The sequence below is a fragment of the Ciconia boyciana genome, chromosome 15, assembly GCF_034638445.1.
Source record: "Ciconia boyciana chromosome 15, ASM3463844v1, whole genome shotgun sequence".
Lineage (NCBI taxonomy): Eukaryota > Metazoa > Chordata > Aves > Ciconiiformes > Ciconiidae > Ciconia > Ciconia boyciana.
Window position 1 is genome coordinate 11,143,272 of NC_132948.1, and position 20,764 is coordinate 11,164,035.

The 20,764-nt window shown below is 40.8% G+C and overlaps 1 protein-coding gene across 2 annotated transcripts in view; it reads left to right on the forward strand.

Annotated features, from left to right (window-relative positions):
* Positions 1-20,764, forward strand: part of TMEM132B (transmembrane protein 132B) — a 259,133-nt gene that overhangs the window by 152,332 nt on the left and 86,037 nt on the right. The window contains exon 1 of one of the 2 annotated variants that reach the window (XM_072879942.1): positions 2,051-2,161. The exons of the other annotated variant lie outside the window; for it this stretch is intronic. Within the exon in view, the coding sequence (XP_072736043.1) occupies positions 2,085-2,161 (77 nt within the window). The 5' untranslated portion in view covers positions 2,051-2,084. Of the gene's footprint in view, positions 1-2,050; positions 2,162-20,764 lie in introns of those variants that run through there. 2 annotated transcript variants of the gene reach the window in all.

The window sequence follows — 20,764 nt, forward strand, 5'->3', positions numbered from 1 at the left end:
AACCTTGTCACATTCATATGGATATGGGATGCAGGGGAATGAGTCAACTGAAAGCTTGTGGCTAGTTTGCTGTATTTTTTCTGCAGAGAAAATCTGGGAGATTGTTTGTGCGTAAATAATTGTTAAACCGATCATTAACACAGAGACCTCCCCAGCTAAAACACTGGAGTGCATGATTCATCCTTGCCTCCCCTTGCACCTGACTGCTGCAGCTGGGCTCAGGCAGCCATTCGCTCTGGGGTGAAGGGAGGATACTATCTCCATTCACCAAAGATGCAGTATAATAGCAACTGACCAGCACAAGGAATTCATGAACTTGGCTCTTTTCTAAAAGCTCTTATTCTCATGTCCTCTTCCCAGCAAGTCTATCTACCTTAGGAGCTGTGCTGGCTTGATAGTACCTCTGCTTCCCTGAAGGAGCACTGCTTTGATCTCGCAGTTGATGAGCTTTGGGTTGCTCCTTAGACTCCTCTTTGGGGCTGGATGCTGAGTCTGACCTGTCCTGTGTATGTTACTGTGCTCAATGTAGGTGCTTTGAAGCTGCAGTTAAAAGGAAGTCAAACCTTTCTTTCCTGACGCAGGATCATGCCCTTTTAATATGAAAGCATTTTACATTTATTTAGTCACTGCTGCCTGGAGGAATTTCTCTGAGCATTTAATACACATTATTGTTGAGAAGCTGTTGAAGAGGTTTAATTCATTTATATTCATTTACGTTATATCACAACAGAACATCCACTTCCCTCTAAAATTACATTGTGCTGAGCACTGGAATTCCTTTCTTGTAACGCTTGGTTGAAGGCTTATTCAGTCATACTGTGGTTACAGGTTTCATAATATTTGGCAGTCATTGTTACTCCAGGTTTTTGCTGCTGCAGTATGGGACTGGAGATATCTGCCTCTTTTAAAGTATATTAGCTTATTTTAGCAATAGGCATCTTTCCTTTTGGATCCTCCGGTTCTTTGCAAGACACATTGCTTGTTTGTCAAGTCAGCACTCTTAACCTTGCTTTGTATGCTAGCATCTCATCTTCACAATTGCAAAAATTAGCTTTAGCTTTTGAACAGGTAGAAATTCTTTTTCTGCAGGAGATAATGGTGGCAGTATTGATACAGGTCCTCACCGAGATCAGTGCAAGCTTGGCTGTCTGGAGGGGTGGCTGGCTGACCCAAATGCACACATGCTGATAGATAAGGTTCTTGGTAAGTAAAGCCAAAGCTACTCCATTTCCTTAGATGCAAGAGCCATTTAGTTCTCCATCCTTACATGAGGTCCAGTGGCATGAGCTGAATTAGCTGAAATTGTCAGGTTGACTGCCTGAAATGCTCCCATGTCAAAAAATAATATGATACTGTGTCTTTTGCAGCCACAGAAAGAACTGACTTTGGAGTGCTTTCTAAATTTGAAAGACATTGTAATTTTTAACCATTTAATTTCCAAGTACCATCATTTCAATTGACTTTAATGAATATCTTTCTAATATTTATTATTTAAAGAAATTTACCTACTTTCTTCAGCTGAATTTCTATAAACTGCATTACTGTCAACATACAGGACATTTAATGATAAAACTAAGGATGCAGAAGGTAATTTCAATTAAGAGAAAAGATAAAAATTAGCAGCTAGGAAGGCAACATCTGTGTTCTGCAGGAAACGGAATATATCCACTGGCATTAGGATGCCTATCTCAGTGAGAATGAGTCAGGTCTGAAGAAATTAACATTGTGTCAGGTGAATAGGGAAATTACTGTCTTTTTCAAAAAAGAATTGGTGACATCACTTGAAACTGGCAGCTGGCAGGTTCAAAATGAAAGGAGGTACTGTTTTACCAACTGCATAACCTATGGAAGTCCTTGCCAGAGGATGCTGTAGATTATAAAAGTTTACGTGAGTTTGGAAAGGTTGGTTTTTTGGTTTTTGTTTTGTTTTTTTTTTCCTTCCTTCTTCGGAAAGTCCCTGCGCTGTAGGCTGCTGCTGGCTGGCTGAGGGCTTGGGGTGTGTGTCACTGCATGCTTGCCCTGTCCCGCCACTCTCTCTTAGACATCCTCCCCCAGGGATCTTTGGAATCATAGCGAGGAGAGAGATGTGCCTGCGGTCTGACTCGACTCCTAACCAGAACAGTCGCATCAGCACAAAACTGATGTTGAAGACAGGCCTAAGGTAAAAGGAATAGTCCCTATTCCTTCCTCTGCAGAGCATAGCCTGTTTCTTAATTTATTTTGAGATGGTGAAACGAGCTGGGACTGGGCAGGGGTGTGACCTGCTGAACGCACAGTGTTTCTTGTTTTCAGTGCCTCCCGAAGGAAGGAGCAGTTCAGCAAATGGGAGAGGCTGCTCTGGGTGGGATGCTTTCTCTTCTTCTCCCTCACCTCAGTCTAGCTGAGTAATGGTTATTTATAGTGTGCAGTTCACTGGCCTGCATGTGGCCATTTGGCTGCAGAATCAGGTCTTGTCCTTTAATATGTCCCTTAGCTAGAAGCCATCTGATAAACTGCTGACATAGGATTTGAATTTTCCTAAGGTAAAGCCTCTATCTAATTCTAAAACAGAATGTGGGCATGCCTTGGTTAATGTAAATCTCTAGAAGGAAAGTTTAAACTTTTCTGGTACATTGTCATGGGAAGACGTAGGCTGCAAGGATCGAAATGCAAAGTATCAAAATGATCGCTAGCTTTGAAGCACTTAATGTATAAAGCAGAGACAATGCACTTGAGTGAAGCTACTAATCTCCATTCCTGCTCCCCCCCTGCATAACAGGCTACTGTGGAGATAAGCAGGGGTTGGCTTGCCTTTATTTTTGGTTACAGCACACTGCAGTCGCATCATTCCTGTTTCCGACACACCCTCTATGGGGCCTTGCTCTTCCACCTGCCACTCAGGGAAACAGTCTGTCAAATCACACGACTGCCATGACTTTAACTTCAAGCTGCTCCATTTTCCCCATTAACCCTCTACATTACACCCTCTATCAAAGCCTCACTGCAATTTCCTTCTCTTCTTTTCCCTGGGAGTTAAATTAGCAGATGTTGTATCATTCACTGCAAATTTTAATCTGCCTTTGCTTCCAGGATATCTCAGTCACTTAAGACTGAGTTAAGTAGAAGCAAAGGAGAAGGAAGAAGCGCAGGAGGAGGAAGAGGAGGAGGAAGAAACAGATGGTCACTGGTGTTGCTGAACACTATCATCCATGAAAATCTCAAATTGGCAGCCACAAAGCGTGGTGGTGCCAGACTGCAGATGTACTGACATGGGCTTCAGGCTTTCCATTTACTGTGAAGATGCACTTGCAACAGTAAAGGCTTAACACTAATCTGCAGAGACCGTATGCATCATCTTCAGCAGTGAGAGAGTAGGCCAGAGCAGGCCTTTTTCTGCATGGCATTGTGTGCGTGCTTCAGGAGATGACATTCTGAAGTTTTTATGGTCCTGTTGAGGAAAGGTTAAAGCAAATTGAAGGTAGATGTAGTTTCTGCTTTTGCTCTGGAGAGTTCCTGTGTGATTTTGAGCAGGTTGTGAGAGGCCCGATTCTGCAGCCCTTGCACCTCCTGGGAACTGTGCTGGCTTTGGTAAGTTAGCCATCCATGTGAACATCAGGTAACGATGGCAGTACTGTGCCCTTTTCCCTCAGCTCTCTGGAGTGATGCAGTTCCTTTCGCAATTGTGTGCAAATTGTGCAGTCTAGTAGTACCAAGTCACTCCTCTTTTTGATAATACATATCAAGTACTGATAAGTTCCTACCTTTCTGTCTACCAGTACTTCATTCTTTAATTCTTGTATTGTCCATGAGGGACCATGTAAGTCCCTCCAGTAGTCAACTTCTTTTTCTAGATTGTCTGGTGTTTATCACTGATATCCCCAGTAAAACATGCAACCTTCTCCTTGCGATCCTGCTTCAGTCCTGTCAGGCGAGGGATTGTTACCCTCTGAAGGTAGAGTTTTCAAAGACACTGAATTCCCGTAAGTTTCATGAAATAAAAATACTTGATAGAAAGGAGAATCTGTATTAAGGCTCCTTCTGACAGAAAAGCCACAGCATCGTCTCTGCACCTGTTGGACACCAGAGAACCCACCAAGGAGAGCACCGTTATGAAAAGCTAGTGTCAGGAAATGTCTTACTTAGATCTTAGACCTTGTTAGATCCAAGTCTGAAGCTCAGTTTCATTAGTTCTGCTGCTCCCCAAACCTCTTGGCATTATTGTAGCATATTTTACACAGATCTTCCTGAGATGTACCACTTTATTTTTATTTTTCCATGTAGATGGTTATTTAGTGCCTATGTATATCATCTCTTTAGGTGCTTTTTTCTGATTCTTTGCCCTGGCTAATGCTTGCATTTCCTTCCCATTTAATATTGTATATTTAATATTATACATTTTTATACATAAAAAGAAAGAGGCATGCTAAAATACATTAGCTAGTTTTTAAAAACAGTTTATAAACTGAGCTTGGTTATGCAACTTACTAAGGGTCTTCTGCTTAAATAATTACATACTGAATGTCCTTACAGTTCATATTTTCTTATAATTTCAGTCTGTGTCCCTTTACAGTCTTCAGAAGCATCTTTATTTCAGCTGAGTAACAAGCATGTGTCTACTTTTTCTATTGTAAAAAAGTGGCAGTTTTCCAGACAGTACCTGTTTTATAAGACTGTTATAGAGATCTATATTTCAAGCAACAGGGATCATGGTCTATATTTCACCCGTGACCTACACCTGCAAACTATAGAAAATCATTGCTGAATGGAACTCTAAATAGGATACATTCATTCTTCAGCAAAGATTTTTGCTCCATGCTGTATCATAACAGGTGACAAACCAAAACATAACAGTGAGTTATTCAACCTAATTTCTTGAGCTGGATGTACAACTTGTAGCAAAAGCTTTGTTTTGCTTCTGCTTTTTTGAATTGTTCACAGGCTGTTTGTGATTTGCCCACATTATTTAGCATTTGAAATGATTTGCCAAGTAACTTTTGCAAATTACTTTATTCTGTAGGTTTGTGTGCAAGTGAGATTCTGTGAGTTTTCTTACTGCATGCAGTAGTCACCTTGAGTAGGTAAGTTCATGGCCAGTGCCGTTGCTTATTGTGGCTCTGAATAAAACCCTTCTTGAAAAGCTTTTCACACCCAGAATATGTGAAATTCTTGTGAACGTGTTGCACAGGCAGTAAGTGTGGCGAGAAGCTCTCCTGTGGGTAGGAGAGGTCCTGCAAATGTGACATAGGGTTTTACTCGGTGCACACAGGTTCTTCCGTCTTGCTCATCCGCGTCCGATCTGCTTGTGGCTGAATGGCAGTGATATTGCCTCCTGGTACTATGTGAGAACTGCTTTTTTGGTTTTCTGGTAACGACTCCAAAGCCGTTATTAAAAATGGCGATAAGTGGATATAAAGTGATGATAAATCTATTTTGAAGGAGTGGAGGCCCAAATAGGCCAAAGTTTCAATTTTTTAAACTCCTAGTTAAGTTGAAATTAAATTGAAACATAATTCAAATTAAAAGATAAAAATGTTTGATTTTTAAAGCATAGGCAGTCTTTTAAAACAAAAAAATTGACTTTTTAATTGATTTTGGTTTTCTTCACTGTAACAACTGAGGTGCAGGCACTTGCAAAGCATGCTGCTGCAACTGTACTTTTTAGCCCAAATAATTATTTGCTCTAAATGCATTTTTCTAGCTTTGAACAAATTTGCATGTACCTAGCTGAGTAAAATGAAAGCATGTATGCATTGTTGTCCCCTAAATGAAAATTACTATAAGATGGTATAAAGATACATATAGAAGACATGATAAGTTAAAGAGAAAATACCATGAGAGCGTGTTATTTGTAACGTATGCAAATAAATTTAGTCCGGCAAAGCTGTCCTAAATTTTTAATTCATGAGTTTGTTAAAATAGTGAAAGGTCATTATCCTTTTAATTATAACAAAACAGCTTCCAGATTGCCATGGTAATAGTTAAATGTATTTCCCATAAATTTATTATGGTGATTGTAATGACTATTAGCTTTAAATCCTTTTTTTCTTTTTTTTTTCATTTTAATTACAAAGCATATGATTTTTTTTCCAAGGTTAATGACCAGAAGTAAAGGTGCAGGAAGGAAATATGTTATATGTGAGAGAAAAAGTATCATTATGCTACCGATCGTAGTACTGATGGTTCAGTTGGTAGCAATTGCTCAACTGTTACAGAACTGGAGCAATGATCCAGGTGGATCAAGGACAACTTCCTTATAAATCAGAAAATGATGGCCCTCCTGACTGCTTCTCATATCTATAGGTCTCTAGTATTGTTTGCAGAAACATTGCTATTAGTTCCCATGTCTGATTTGATTGAGTACACACTCTGTCTCCCTAAACTTTTTTGTATGCTCTGTGGGATACAATTCACTCCCATTCTAAATTTATATGGAATATCGTAGTGTGGCTGTTATGGGGCTGCTGCCTTCCACGTTAGCGAGTCCTCTGATGTTTCCATGGCAAGTGGAGAATCAAGGTGACGGTGGCCATCAAGCTACAGAAGACCAGAGCCCATATACCTTAAAGTAAATAGCCAAGCCCTACTGAAGGAGCCACTTCTGTAACAGCCCTGTGATAACTAGAACTGCTCAGCAATTTGTTTTTGGAATGGTTTTCTAACAGGAAATCCAGGATATCCTAGCTTTTATGCAAGTGTTTAGTGTTCAGCCAGGAAACTATTAATGCAATGCCTTATTTCAGGTAAATTTGCTCTGAATTGGAATATTTCATTTTATTGGACTGGTCTGAAATGTTTCAGTTGAAATCCATTCAACGAAACCATTAAAAAGCTTGATCCCAGCAGGATATTGCTATACTTGGTTCCTGTTTTCTCTTCTGGTTCAGTAATTCTAGATGGAAAAACCTTTCCTATTGACTCTCTGGGTCACCTTAGAGTCTGCAAGAGTCTTTTAGTTGTAGCTAGTACATCAGCTGGAGGGCCAGAGAGCTCTGGTGTTCAGGTATCTGGCCGGGAGTCCCTGCAGAGAGGCCAATGTTGTGCTCTGTACGCCAGAATCGCCTCTTTCCTCCGTGGTCTGAGACATGGGCACTGATGGGTGCTGCAGGGCGCAGCTTGTGTTCGTGCAGCACGAGGGCTGCCGCAAGTGTGTGCGGCTGCTGCCTGGCGTGAGCGGGATCAGACCTGCTTTGTTGCACGAGTGGGGTCTCAGAGGATATAACTGGATGGGGACTCATTGTAAAGGAAATAATGTTGTGCATGTCTTCAAGAATGAGAATAGCATCGGGCCTTATCTGATTACTCCACTTTATGGAAAATATCCTGTACCTGCCAGCCTTTGAAGCAGGCGGCCTCAGTTGTTTTTTCTTGGCAGCTAAGGACATGAGTGCATCTATAAAGACCATGAGCAAAGCACAGAAATAGTTCTGAAGAGATTATTTATGCATTTACCTTCATCAAAAGCAAAACCACTTCATTAAGCACCCAGGGAATGCAAAAGTGAGGGGAAAAGTGGTTTTCTTGATGAGATAAACACATTACAAGTTACTCATTATACATAAAATAATAGCATATACCACATGTTCCAGGGAGTTCAGGCTGGAAGATGTGTCACCATTGCCATGTTCCTCTCATTTCCTGTGTATTCATCTAAAAGGTACTGATTCAGCCTCTGTAATTGGCTTGTTATACACTTAAAAAAAAAAAAAAGGCCCCAAAATCCACAACAAAACTCTTCAAACTTTTACACTGAAAGCTGTGCTGTGTGCTTGTATGTGCTTCGATTTGAATATGAATCGGAAGAACAAGAACTTGAATTTTCAGTACTCCAATGGGTAGATGAATAGATGAGTGAAGAGAGAAAGAAGAGTAAATTAAAAAACCCTAAGTAAAATAAAAGGCTTGTAATAAGCCTCGGTTTTGTGCACCGCTCTGGGAGCAGAACCATCTGTCCTTTTGCCTCAGACACCATCCCTTTTATTCACATGGTCCTCTCAATTTTAAATTAAAAGAAAAAAAAGAGGAGAGTTTTTAGGGATGCCTCATTATCTGTATTTTCTTTATGGAAACAACTCCCAGTGCAACTTGATGTTTACTTCATTGCCTAGTATCTGAGGAGGGGCTGGATGGGAAGGAAAGCCTTTTGGATACATTTTGCAGCTCGCTGTTTTAATTAGAGTATTGTCATCTCTTGGCTGCTTGCAGATCTCCAAAGAAATATTGTGGCCTGCTGGGTTATTCGCTAGACATTTGTGTGATTGATCTTCTTGCAGTTTTTTCCTGTCATGGTTCTTTCATTTCTGGAAGCAGGTTTCCAGTCGGGCTTGGGATGCTTGGTAAATAAGGCTTGAAATGGAAGGGGGAAAAGACAGAGTCCTTGCCCAAGTGGATTATTTGTCTTTTCCATGCCACCGCTGTTCCATGGCTGGACCTGGGCAGGGCTGTGGCCAGGGACCTGGGCTCTGCATCTCTGCTTCATGCCGGGGACCTTGTCTGGTGCTCCTGGGGGCTGACCGGGAGATGAAGCTCTTGTGTCCCACACGGATTGTGTCACTTGTATGGGACATGGACCCCTGTTTTCTTCTGAAAGGAGAGGATGGAGGGGGCTTGTTCTCAGTGAATTGAAAGGGCCCTTTGGAGAGATACCACCAAATCCAACACTGCAGCTCACAATATGCTGCTTTTCACTCATAGGAAATACTTTGTTTAGGGGAAGGTGATAGAGAAGTAAAGTCTGGGAGACAAAGAAAAAAAATGAGGAGAGGGCACTCCAAGAAAATGAAGCTTCAACCTTAGACTGCTTCCGTGAAGACCTTTGTGTTCTCGGTCCCACAAGCCAAATGCAAACAGTTTGTACAGACCAGTATTAAAGGTAGTTTAAAACCAATGTGACTTCAAGTACTATGTAAGGGGAAAGGAGCCTTTATCTTGTTTCTTCTGCTTTGTAGGTCTCCTTGGAACACTCGCATTTTAACTTTCAAATTGAAAATTGTCTTATTTTAAATTAATTTGAAGTAATAGCTCCTGCATTCACTCACAAATAGTAAAAACCCCTAATATTAAGGCAGGTGTTACTAAAATGCTCTATAGACTGCCTTTGAATGTGCTTACTGATTTTAAAGGTTTTTCTGCTTTTTTGCATTGCCTCTGCTGAAAATGAGATGGAGAAGTACAAGTCTTGCAGCTAAAGCTGATAATCTACACCTACCTCCCACAGTCTGCTTTGTTTATATGGTGCTCTGGTAAGAAGTATTTTGAAGGGTTGGGGTTCTGAAGGCAAAAGGTTTGAATAAAAAGGGGTGCTGGAAAGTACTGTTGGTTTTTTTTTTTAAATAAATAAATTCCCAGTCTCTTTTCCCCTCTGATTCTTCACTTGAAAAAAAAATTCTCTTGATTTCTGAAATCTCTCATTCTTTTTATAAATTCTTCGCCCTCTCCTCTGGTGTTTCAGTATATCAGAATTGCCAGACTTTCTTGATTGTTCCACAGTCCTATGCTGAAGGTGTCATTGTTTCACCCCAAAATAAATAATATGGAATTACTTTATTCTTTAAAAGAAGCAGACTTATACATATGCAATGTCTGCTTCAGTGCCTCCAGTCAAACTGGATAAAACTCATTAACCTGATGTTCCTGTGTTAAAAGCAATTTAAAAACAAATATAACTCGGAAACCTAAGAATGCTGTTTAATACCACGTTGTGAGAAACATGGTAGAGGTTACTTTTCTCTTGTAACCCAGCTTCAATATTCAGCTTAGGAACAGAGGAAAATACCCTCAAGGTTTTTTTGTCTTTCAGAAGTAATTTTTGAAAATAGACTTATTTTTAATAAAACGACCCCTCCTGCTCTTCAGACCAGTCTATGTCAAAAGCTAAATTTGACCCATGGTACAAGATTTAGGTGCTGTAAGCAGCTTCACAAAGCAGGTAAAAAACCTATAATTTTTTGTATGTTTTATTGTCCGTGTTAATTGCACTAATAATAATTCACTTTATATTTGTGGCCAAGGTATGGCAGCCAGCACAGCACTTGTGTTTGCTGCTGTCTCTGAAATCATCATTAGAAAGTGAGCTGATAAAGATTACCCTAAATTCTGATACAATATTGAGGATTACTGTTGATCCTTCACCCTGTTCAGCTTGTGCAGTTTCTTGTTCTTGGTGGTGTTTCCCTCTGTGGTTAGGATCCTCTGTGTTCTGGGTGATGGTCACTAAGGGTTTCAGGAAGCTGCAATTTGGTAATGGTGATTATAAATTAGGTTGTAGGGGGAGGCGAAGGGGGCCAAGCCAAGGGGACCTGGTGGTGCTGCTGGAGCAGCAAAGAGGTGGCAGAGTGGGGATGACAAGACGGGGTTGGCGTCGGAGGGCTGCCACATGGCAACAAAAAGGGAAATGGAGGTGAGAGGCCGGGGAAGCAGCATGGAGAGGGATGCTGCAAGGAACAGTGGGTGTCTCAGGGGACAGAAGTAGACTTTAAATGAGCAAGAGCAGAAGAGAAGCAATTTCTGTGTGTTTCGAAGGCCACTGCAAAGGAGCAAAACCAGAAGGGATTGATGTCTCCTTCTTCTCCTAGTACGTGTTTGAATCCTTATCAAAGTAGTTTATCAACTGATCTCATTTTCAATTATAACCTGCAGAAGCATTCATATAATTAGATGTGCTGTTGTAATCCTCTTGAAAACAAAATATGGGCATGGTGCAGCTGATAAATCGAAGTAGTAGGGAACAGCTAATATGTATTTTAATAAGCAATAAGTCTAAAGTGTGTATCTAATGAATTCTAAAGGTATCTTGTTTTTCTTAAATTTATCTTGTAAAAGCAGAAGTAAACTTTGAACTTGATAGTCTACCCAGAGTTTATTATATTTTGATTATTACTTTTTTAAGTTTATGGTCCTCCTCAGGAAAAAGGATTAGATTTAGATGGAAATAGATGTTTGTCTTCTGCGCACTGAAAGCAGCTGTAAAGCTCATATGGAGTTCAGAGAGTTAAACTTCCTGTGTGGTCCTGCCCTGTACATTGAGCATCTACTCTAAGGAGTAATCTCCTAGATACTTCTTGGTCAAGTAACTACTAAATCTTACTTTGGTCGGTGTTCTGACCCCAAGAGATTGTACAAGGACCTGGATGCTGAACTGGGAGGCCATCATTATAATCCAGTAAGGGGTCTCAAAACAGTGAGCTGGCAGTGAGACTTGAGCATGCTGTGCAAAAAACCTCCCAGGGAAGGGAGGATGTGGCAGTGTAGAGGGGCCACGGCATGGAGCTGGTCACTGGTGGCTGGTGCAGAGACGCACAGGGAAGCAGGAGCAGGCAGCCAGCTATGGGAGGGCATGGAGGGATCTGTCTGGGGACCTCCAGGTGTGGGGCAGGGTTTGCTGCAGCTCAGGAAGTCTCTAGGTTAGCTGGGACCACGTGTGGAGGACCTGCCTGCAGTGACACCATGATCTAGGGGGAGAGCTGGGTATAAGCCTTCTTATTTCTCTTCTGTTTGATCTAGTTGCTTTGAGTTTTCCCTGTTTAATAAGTTACATATTCGAGGTTTATTGTGATGAAATCTGGCTTTATTTGAGTTACAAAGGCTTTTGGTCTTCTTTAGGGAGCTCATTATGAAGAAAAATAGTAGGCAGTGGATGTCAAAGCTCTGGCTGACCCAGGAGCTTATTATACCTGGTTTTAAAAAAAAATAAAAAAGTGGTCACAGCATGAGCTCTCCCTCCTCATTTTGCAGGGGTTACACAGGAACTGGAATTTCCTTCCAGCATAGAGAATGATCCTGCCTCTTTGGGCATACACATTCTGAGCTGTTCATGCTGGCTTTATGTCCCTTCTCTCCCGAGACGCTGGGGCATTGCGGTTTTCCTTCCAGTGGGAAGAGCTGGACAGAGCTTCAAAAATCTCACAGTAAATCCTTTAGTAAATAAATCCTGAGCAAACATCAACACCTAATTTTCCCTCTGTGGGTGGAATGTGAGAACAAGAGCGATGAAAGTTGAGAAACAAATGAATTTCATTCTTCAAACAGTATTATTAGCAGGGCTGTGATGTGTTTTGCACTGTGTCTCCCTGCCTGGTTCAGATTAGCTGGGAAACACAAGCCGACTGGTTGAGGACCACGCAGGAGGATCTACAGGTCCACTTCTATGGTGCAATCTCTCCAACGATTAATTTACTATAGGGCTTAGCTCTTGGAGTCTGTTAATTCCCATCATCCTTTTTTATCCAGCATGAAGTGTTGGACTGCTCAGCCAGGACGCCAGGTTTACTTTACAGTGGTTTTGTTACTGAAGTGTTTTATGTTCTGTTCTACAATCAGGTTGCCCTTTGGATGATTTTTTCCCCCCTCTTATCTACATTCAATAAACAACTTCAAGTTGTTCTGTCCTGCTATTTAGCAAAGATAAATGATTTGGGAAACTGAATTCTACCAGTTCAGCTGACTGTCCAGATATAAACATGTGAGATAAGATTAATAAAAGCACCAAACTGCTGGGTGGATATTCCCATTACTGTATACAAGCTAGACAACATCCTCCTCCACCAGTTTCCTAATTTGATAAATGCCTTGAGCTGATTTAAAAATGTGTAGGCTATTTTTAACCATGGTAGCAGAGCCATCTGTATTGTATCTGATGAAGTTCTGTGACAGAGCAAATTGATTTATTCTATCTCCTTACAATTTATACTAAGTTTTATGTTATAAATAAGCTGGTTTGAAGTACATGATGTCATTGAGCTTGAAAGTCTCTAGATAAATTTGTACTTAAAGGGTTTGTGCTTTCTGTATGAATTTAAATTGGTGCAGATTGTTATATCTCTTTTCTGTCTCTGTCTTGTGGACTGCAAGCTCTCTGGGGTCAGGACTGTCTTTATAGTTGTGTTTGTATGAAATACACAGAGGGCCCAAATCCAAGACTGGTGCTCTCATATGTTACAGCGATAAAAATAGGAGCAATTGACAAAAACAGAACCACACATTTGATGGCAGGATTTTCAGAAGCACTGCAAGGAACTGTGTGCCTAAATCCTACCATTTGTTGTTATGAAATACAGGGAATTAATGAGGAGCTCATTTCACTTGAGGTCTAAACAGTCCTGGCTATAGCAGGGGCGAGCCTTATGCCGTGGGAAGTCTGAACTGAGGTCAGATTTGAGATCTCTGCTTTGATTTCTGTTCCAGGAGGTGAGCGGGGCTGTTGGTGGCACAGACCTGCCACTTCATCCCTTTGCCTTGTTCTGAGGTCCCAGGGGCTTCTGTGGAAGTCCATGGGAAAGGTGCCCATAGCAGAAAGAAGAGGGAATTAATCAAAACTTCTAAAAGCGGTGGACTAGAATCACTGTCCCTGTGTTTAAGGATAGTTTTTGAGAGACATTGAAGAGAGGATGTTGCCTAATGAGGACCATGTATGGTGCAGATTTTGCTGTAATTAAAAAGAAAATGAGCACTGCTTTAATTGAGATCCGAAGATTAAAAGTTAAAAGCTCAGTATCCTCTACTACTTATTGTCAGATAGGAATTACGTCGCATATGTGTAACAAATCATTGCGTTTTAAAAATGGAACCATAAAAAAGCTGCTGTAATTTAAAAGCAGCCAATTTACTAGGAGTACAGTTTGCAGCTCTGTCACTTGCTAATCAGTCTGTTAAACATAATAGCCATTCTTGTCTGGAGGCAGTTAATCATGTTGTGAATGCACTTATCAGCGCATATTAGAAATACAATACAAGACTTTCCGACAGAGGAATGGGTGCAATTACTGCAATCAGTATACATTTAGCTACTGTCTTATCATACCGTGTTTTTCTTTCCATTTCTTTTTTTTTTCTTTTAAGTAGTCCAGCAGTGACAGATTTTCTCTCAGAGAAATATAAAGGACGCACTTGAAAGTGTTGTTAAACAGAGATGCTCAAATGCAACCTGTCGATGTAAATGAGAGATGGCTGCTGGCTGGTTGAACTCTTCCTGGACCCAGCAGTGTTGGAAGCTGCTGTCTTTGAGTGTTGTGGTGATGGTTTTCAAGGCCTTTGAGCATTTTCACTGATGGGCTGGGAACGTGTCTGTGGAGGCATGCCTTAGGTGGTGGGGAGCTGAAGTTGCTGCGTTTGAATTAGACTAAAGAAGCTCAGCATATGGATGAACTCCTTTTTTTTTTTTTTTTTTTCCTGTGCTTCTCTACATCTAAATCAATAGCAATGAGGGATCTCAAAGTTTCTGAAAGGGGATATTGAAAAAGCATGAAAGCTAATTGCTTCCAGCATGACTACCCACCAGCAATGGGTGTAAATACAGCTGTCTCAAAGAATGCCAGGACTCGACAAAATCTAAGGATTTCAGCTAAACAGTTTTCCAGGGCTGAGCATATTCTTGTATGGGGAGGAAGGGAGTTGGGAGGGGGGCAGGAGGAGGGAATGGATTATGAAATCCTGAAAAGATTCAGAAAAGAGAGGAATAGAAGGAGGATGATTTTGTAAATTCATCTTTACATTAACCCTTAATGTTAGGGATATTTTATGTAGCTTAGCGTGATTTGCAGTGCTTGCAGGAACCTGCCTTCTTTTTCTAGAAATCCTTTTATCTGACTCTCTGTTATTCATGACAGCTGGTATTTTTGCTTAGGTAACATTTTTAATGGTCGCAAGGAAAATGAAAAAGCAAAACAATCCCCAAATTGTGTGACTATTACAGTGGGTAATCAGGGATTCAATATCACATCACATCAGCCCCCCCAGTATTTTTGTGACGGTGCTGTTCGGGTCGTCTGTTGCTCAGGCTCCCTGCGATAACGTGGGCAGTCCTCGGGGCGGTGGGCGTCTGGTCCGCCTCACGCTGGCGAGGTCAGCTCGCTCAGCCCCGCTCCATCCCCAGGCTGGTAAAGCCTTCACTGCTGAGGAATGCCTCCTCCTGAGGAATTCCTCCTGCTGAGGGGTTCACTGACATGAAGTCCTGGGGGGACGTTTTATCACACACACAGAGGAGTGGGGAAGGTGGGGTGGAACACCGCTTCTCCCCTTTCCATTTCTGATGGTTCCTTTTCAGAGCCTAAATGAATTGACCTCACTTACTACTCACTTGTGCCTGAACTCATTTATTCACGGTGTGACCTTAGCTCTGAGCGATGTCCCAGCAGCCCCCCCGTGCATCCCATTAGCTGTCACTACATTGGAATTCATCACGTGTTGGGAACTCATTGTCTTGCAAGTGTGACGAAGTAGTGATTACCCTTTGAAAAGGTGACCTAGAGATATTACGTGGTGACCGTTGTGTTGACCTTACTTTCATGCCATTAGAAAGTAACTGTGGAATGATTTTTAAAAAGATAAATATTAAACCCCCCCCTCTGCTTTTTGTTATTTGGAATTATCTTTGCACTTCTAGGGACATTTGGATTCATTTTTAGGACGAAAATAGCCTTTTAATGGAGTGACATTATAAGTGCTTGTTTCTCTCTTGCTTTTAGTTTTGTTGCAAAGATCAGGACTTTTAAGCTGATCTCAACTAGCAAAGGGTGGAGGTACATAGAATTACTGCAGATGGCTCTTTCTGTTCATACACTGAATGCAGACCCTGATCCGCCCTGTGTTTGCTCAGCTGGATGAATTAATCATGTTTATTAATTAAAACATGGGAAACTGATGTTTTTATGCCAGTTTCACTTTCACGTTTTTGCTGTCTGTTCAGCGAGTATCAACAGTGAGAGGAAAAGCTTAACTCTTTTTAAAAACATAATTATCAGCCTATAAAATAAAACAATTTTATGCACACCATGTGTGTCTCAGGGAAGTGGGGAGAGAGGAGGTCCCGTTTGTGTTAATGTTAATGGGCTATACTGATCCCTGCCTTAACTTCTTTGAGGATGTTGTCATGGCCATTTGTTTCTTAGCAGAAGTGTGAATTAGCCACAGGGCACCCTGCACCATTATCTCTCTATCTAAGAGTACATTAGCTTCAAAGAAAGCTAGGTCTAATTCATTAGATGCTTAATCTTGTTTAAATCTGAAGAGAATGTAGGAGGAATAAAATAATTCTTGGCCATGTTCCTATTTTGATTTGTTCTTCAATTATTTCATGGACGTGGTATTACAGTAGCTTCTACAGCAGACTTAGAAGTTCTGTGCACTCTTAGCAAGCTTTAGAAAGAAAAAAACCCGACATTTTAAATTTCTCGTTGTCCTTGCTAGCTGCTTGGCATTCTGTTATTTACTGGTTTACACGGTCTGCCCATTAGGCAAAGGATTAAGTTCAAAAGGTGTTGAGTTAGGCTTTTTAAATGCTCAAGAGGAGAGCACCATTTGTCACTGTTTTCATGTATCCTCCAGCACATGAGGTATATTCATGTCACAGTCTGCAGCTCATCTCCCCTTTCCTTCCATTCATAAACTCAGCACGTGGGGAGTTTGCATCTTTAGATCCCCTCTGGGTGACTTCTCTCCCCAAAGAGATCCAGCTGTCAGCTCAATTGTAATTCTGAAATCAAAACAGCAACTGGATTGCTAGGAACTTTCTCCTAGGTCTAGTCATGTTTTTCTTTTCTGATGCACTTCGTGTATGCAAAAGAGTCTGATCACTTAATGCTAATGTCAGGCATATAAAAATCATAAGGTGTTTAAAATGCCAAGGAAACCTGTTGTTGGAAATGTGGTTTGAGCTGTTAGGGTACATGCAGGTCACTTACTCAAGCTCTTATCTCTACCTAGGAAGATGAGGAAGCTGCGTACATATTTGGAAATATAATATTCAAGAGCGTTACTTAATTGTATGAGTTCAGGAGCTGTCACGTAGAGTCACTCTTCCTGAGACTCACAATAAATTTGTAAGAGTATACAGGTAAATTAAACTGTTGCACATTTTCCATTTTATAGCTAGTTGGGGAAGAGCAAGACTGAATGAAGCATCTTCAGCTATGCTGAGATGGTAGCCAATAACCAAGTGTAGGGATAGTGGAGGAGCTGAATGGAAGAGTGGCCTTTTCCTTCTGCTTAATTACGTGCAGGAAGTTAATTTTTTTGGCTATTATGTGGTGGCATTATAGACAGACCCAGAGTCTGTCCCATCGCATTGCAGTGTGTCACCAGGGATTTCCAGGAGGTAACTTTTAGGGTATATTCCCTGTCTCCGCCATCGAGTCTCTGGACGCCCCTGACCATCCACTCTGTTTTCTTTGAGGTCAAGTGACATGTTTGCTGCATTGACTTTATATGCAGCTTGGCTGCAGATACCCTTGCCTTGGGTTATTCAGCTGCAGCCCAGGCCATGGTAAAAAAATGCCTCCCAGAGTTGTATTCTTGTTCTTTTAAAGGTCTTTTGAGAGTCTGTGAAAGGAAGGTCTTTGTATGTGAGTTCCTGCATTGCAAAGAAGTTCTTATATCACTGAATTGATTATCTTGAATTTTCAGTTACTGGTTCTTTAAAAATCCATATCTGCTTTACAGTATATTTCAGCTGCTTGCCCAGCAGTGTTGAAAATACACTATGTGATTATGGTATGTAAATATGTAAGAGTTTCTGAATAGTTAAAGAAAAATTATAAGCACCATTTGGGCTGTTGATATTTATTAACTGGTTAGGATTCAGCATAAATCTTTCATCATAAAATCATTTCTTATTTTTTAAACAACAATAGCTCCCTCTATATTTGCATCCGACATCAGCTAAACCCTGGCCCCAATTTCTTACTGGATGTGTTTGTTATATTCCCCAGCAAGATGCTTTCTCCTGGCAGAGAAGCTTTATTTTAAGAAATACACAGCACAGCAATAAAGAGGTTCTAAATAGTAGTCAGAAAAATATTCCAGTGCAATCAAAATGCTTTTTTAAACCCCAAAAGATTACATGCTGTCTCAAAAGGGGGGAGTCATGACAAAGGAACAAATGGAGTCACAGTGCCCAGCAAGACATGTTACCAATGGAGCGCACCAATTACACCCGTACTGAATTTGGTCCTAAAAGTCCTGTTTTGTTAAAGGCTAACTAAAATAGTATCTAAGGACTCTTTTACCAGAAGAATTTCTGTATGCTGTCACAAGGGTAGAAGCAAATAAAAATAATTGAAGCAATTGTCTCAGTTGTCTCCAGGGTTGTCATGATGATGTTGATAAAATAAAATAAAGTGGAAGTTATTGCAAGTTGTTAGTGAGCAGCACAGTTGTGAATTGGCAGTGGAAGAAGCTGAAGAGCTTAAAAGGTTTGCTCATTATCTAGATTTATTGTTTTCAGTTGTGGGAAAATGTTGGCTAAGCAAAATAACATGAATAATATCTGGTCTTGGTGGTGTGTTTTGAACAAAAATATTTTCTTCTTGTTTTTATGGCTTTTACTGGATTATTAAAAAGTCCTGTGTCAATCCATACATTATTAACAGATTTAGCAGCTTGGTTTTATCCTCTGTAGCCATTTACATTGCCCATGCATCTGTGAAGAGCATGAATTTTTACGGCAGTGAAAGAAAAACAAGATCAAGCACCAAGAAATGTTTTGAAAAAGCCTGTAGTTGGTATAAAGTAACTGGACAACAGAGCAAGTTCTCTGTTAGACAACAGAGCAAATCGTAAATTGTGATTTTGAAATGCATCACGAGAGGAAACCAAGCAAACTTTTTCCATCCCTGCAGATTTACTTGCAACCTGCCATCCATTCAGTCTTTGTTCAATGTTTGGGACTTCTGCCTTGCGCTACTGTGCTGTGGCATGGAAGAAGAGCGAGCAGGGCTTTTTTCAAGTGTTTGTGCCTGCCTTGCATCCCCAACTGTCCGGTTTTCCTCAGCAAAACAAAAAGCTGTGGAGGCTACGCAGTAAGGGGCAGTGGCACTGTGTCATCTGAACGTTTTCACATTGATGCAAAAGCTTGCAGAAATACTCAGGATGCGCAGGTAGTTTGCTCTGGCTTCTAGGGACGTTCAGCCACACTGCAGCACTCAACGGGGATACCTGCGCTTATTTATGCAGGCTCCAGCCAGGCCCATCTCCAGGGCTCCTCAGGATGAGGCCCTTTCTCAGCAAACTACCCTGGGAGAACAGAGTGAGTAAGCTGCTTCCAAGCTTGTATACAGTTTTGTGTCCTTACAACCTAATGAAAATGATATATGCCGGGAGAAAGGGGGTTAGGCTAGCAGGTTTTAACATCCGTTATCATCACCAAGTCAAACTTTGTGTGTAACACAAGGTGTAGCCGTTTCACCCCAGTAAGTTGTTCTCTAGTAGGATCGGTGCTTAAGGATGTTGTGGCTGCTAGAAGATATCCTGGCTTTAAAGGCGTTAGCTGCTGCCAGTTCCTGTTAGCCAGTGCTCGCATTCAGGAAAGCGGCACTCAGCAAAGTATAAGGGCTGATAGTATGCAAATCTTCGTAATTCAGAAACTGGATGCTGCTCCTTTAGTAGGTATTTGCTCTCATTTCCTTCATCTTGGGCTGCTGGGATCTTAATTTCCTTAGGGGGAGAAGGTCAGGACCTTTAATCTGGATCTTTTCCCCAAGAGGTCCTGGCCATCTGCTGCTTCATTTGACTTCAGCAGGAAATTAGGGTCTTGAGCATTTCCAATCGGTCGCTGAAGAGCCTCCTCTTGTAAGTGTTTGCTCTTCAGTAAACCGTACTTATGAAATTAATCCTCTTGAGATCAAAGGACTGAGACCTGTATTACTGAAATATTTTATAAACTAATGTACCTTGCTCATATAATCCTGTTCTCATTGAATTTGGTGACAATTTGTCAGAGAGAGTAAGAATTGACCATTATTAACCTTGAAAAGATTCTCAAGCAACATGATACCAGACATTTTATTATTTTCAATTACCTAGTGTCTGCTCCATTTTTTTAGAGTTTTGTTTACCCTGCTGTGGGCCTGATAAACAGATTGCCATTTACTGAAAACATTATTTTATGAATGAATGAAACTCATGATTTCCTGTAATAGCCAACTGGACTAATAGAAGGGTCTGACTTTTATCAACTAAATTGTTGATGGACCGGCAGCGGGAGCCAGCAAACGCTCTGTGCAGGAGTGGCACACCCAGCTGAATGCACTGCAAAGTGCCCTGCACTGTCGTCCTTCACTGTGGCATTCTGCATATTTCATTCTCTCTAAAAATACATAGGGAAGGCTCTTCAGTTTGGTTAGCACTGTGAAGCCTTCTTAATAGCTAATAATAGGCATTTGTTTATTTAAGGTAAATACTATTTAGGCTGTCACTGCCATCATAACATCCATCTCTGTATATCATTCCAGTACTTAATAATTCCATGTTTTGCTTAGACAAAAATTAGGAATAAATTAAATCCAGTAATATTTCAATGCCAAGTGATTTTGTAGTACTTACTAAAACCTCTAACATTAAAGCTATGGTGGACCTTCACAATAATCTATTATTTTGTAGAAAAAAGCCTATGCAGTTCCATATAAATACTTAATAAGGTAATAAATGTAGAGAAACAAAAGCTGATATTGGATTTTTTTTTTTTGATTCAGATTTAAAATATATATATTTTTCCTGCTGTTTGCATACACTAGCAGATTCAGGAAGAAAATCGATCAGAATATATGTAAGAAGGTAACATGATAGATAGCCCTCCAACGAACAGCGTGAAACTTTACAAAGCATCTGAATGCAGTAATGCAAGAGTTCTCTAAGGTGTGTAGGAGGACTTGAAACCCAAGCCTTAGTTTTATAGTGGTCTGTGCAGCCTGTGATTTGTTCCACTGGGAGAGTTTTCTTAACTTTCCAGAGGAGAGGCTCTGCCTCTGGGTAGAGGGCTCACTCCTCTATGGCTTCATGTACATCCAGAGGAGATACT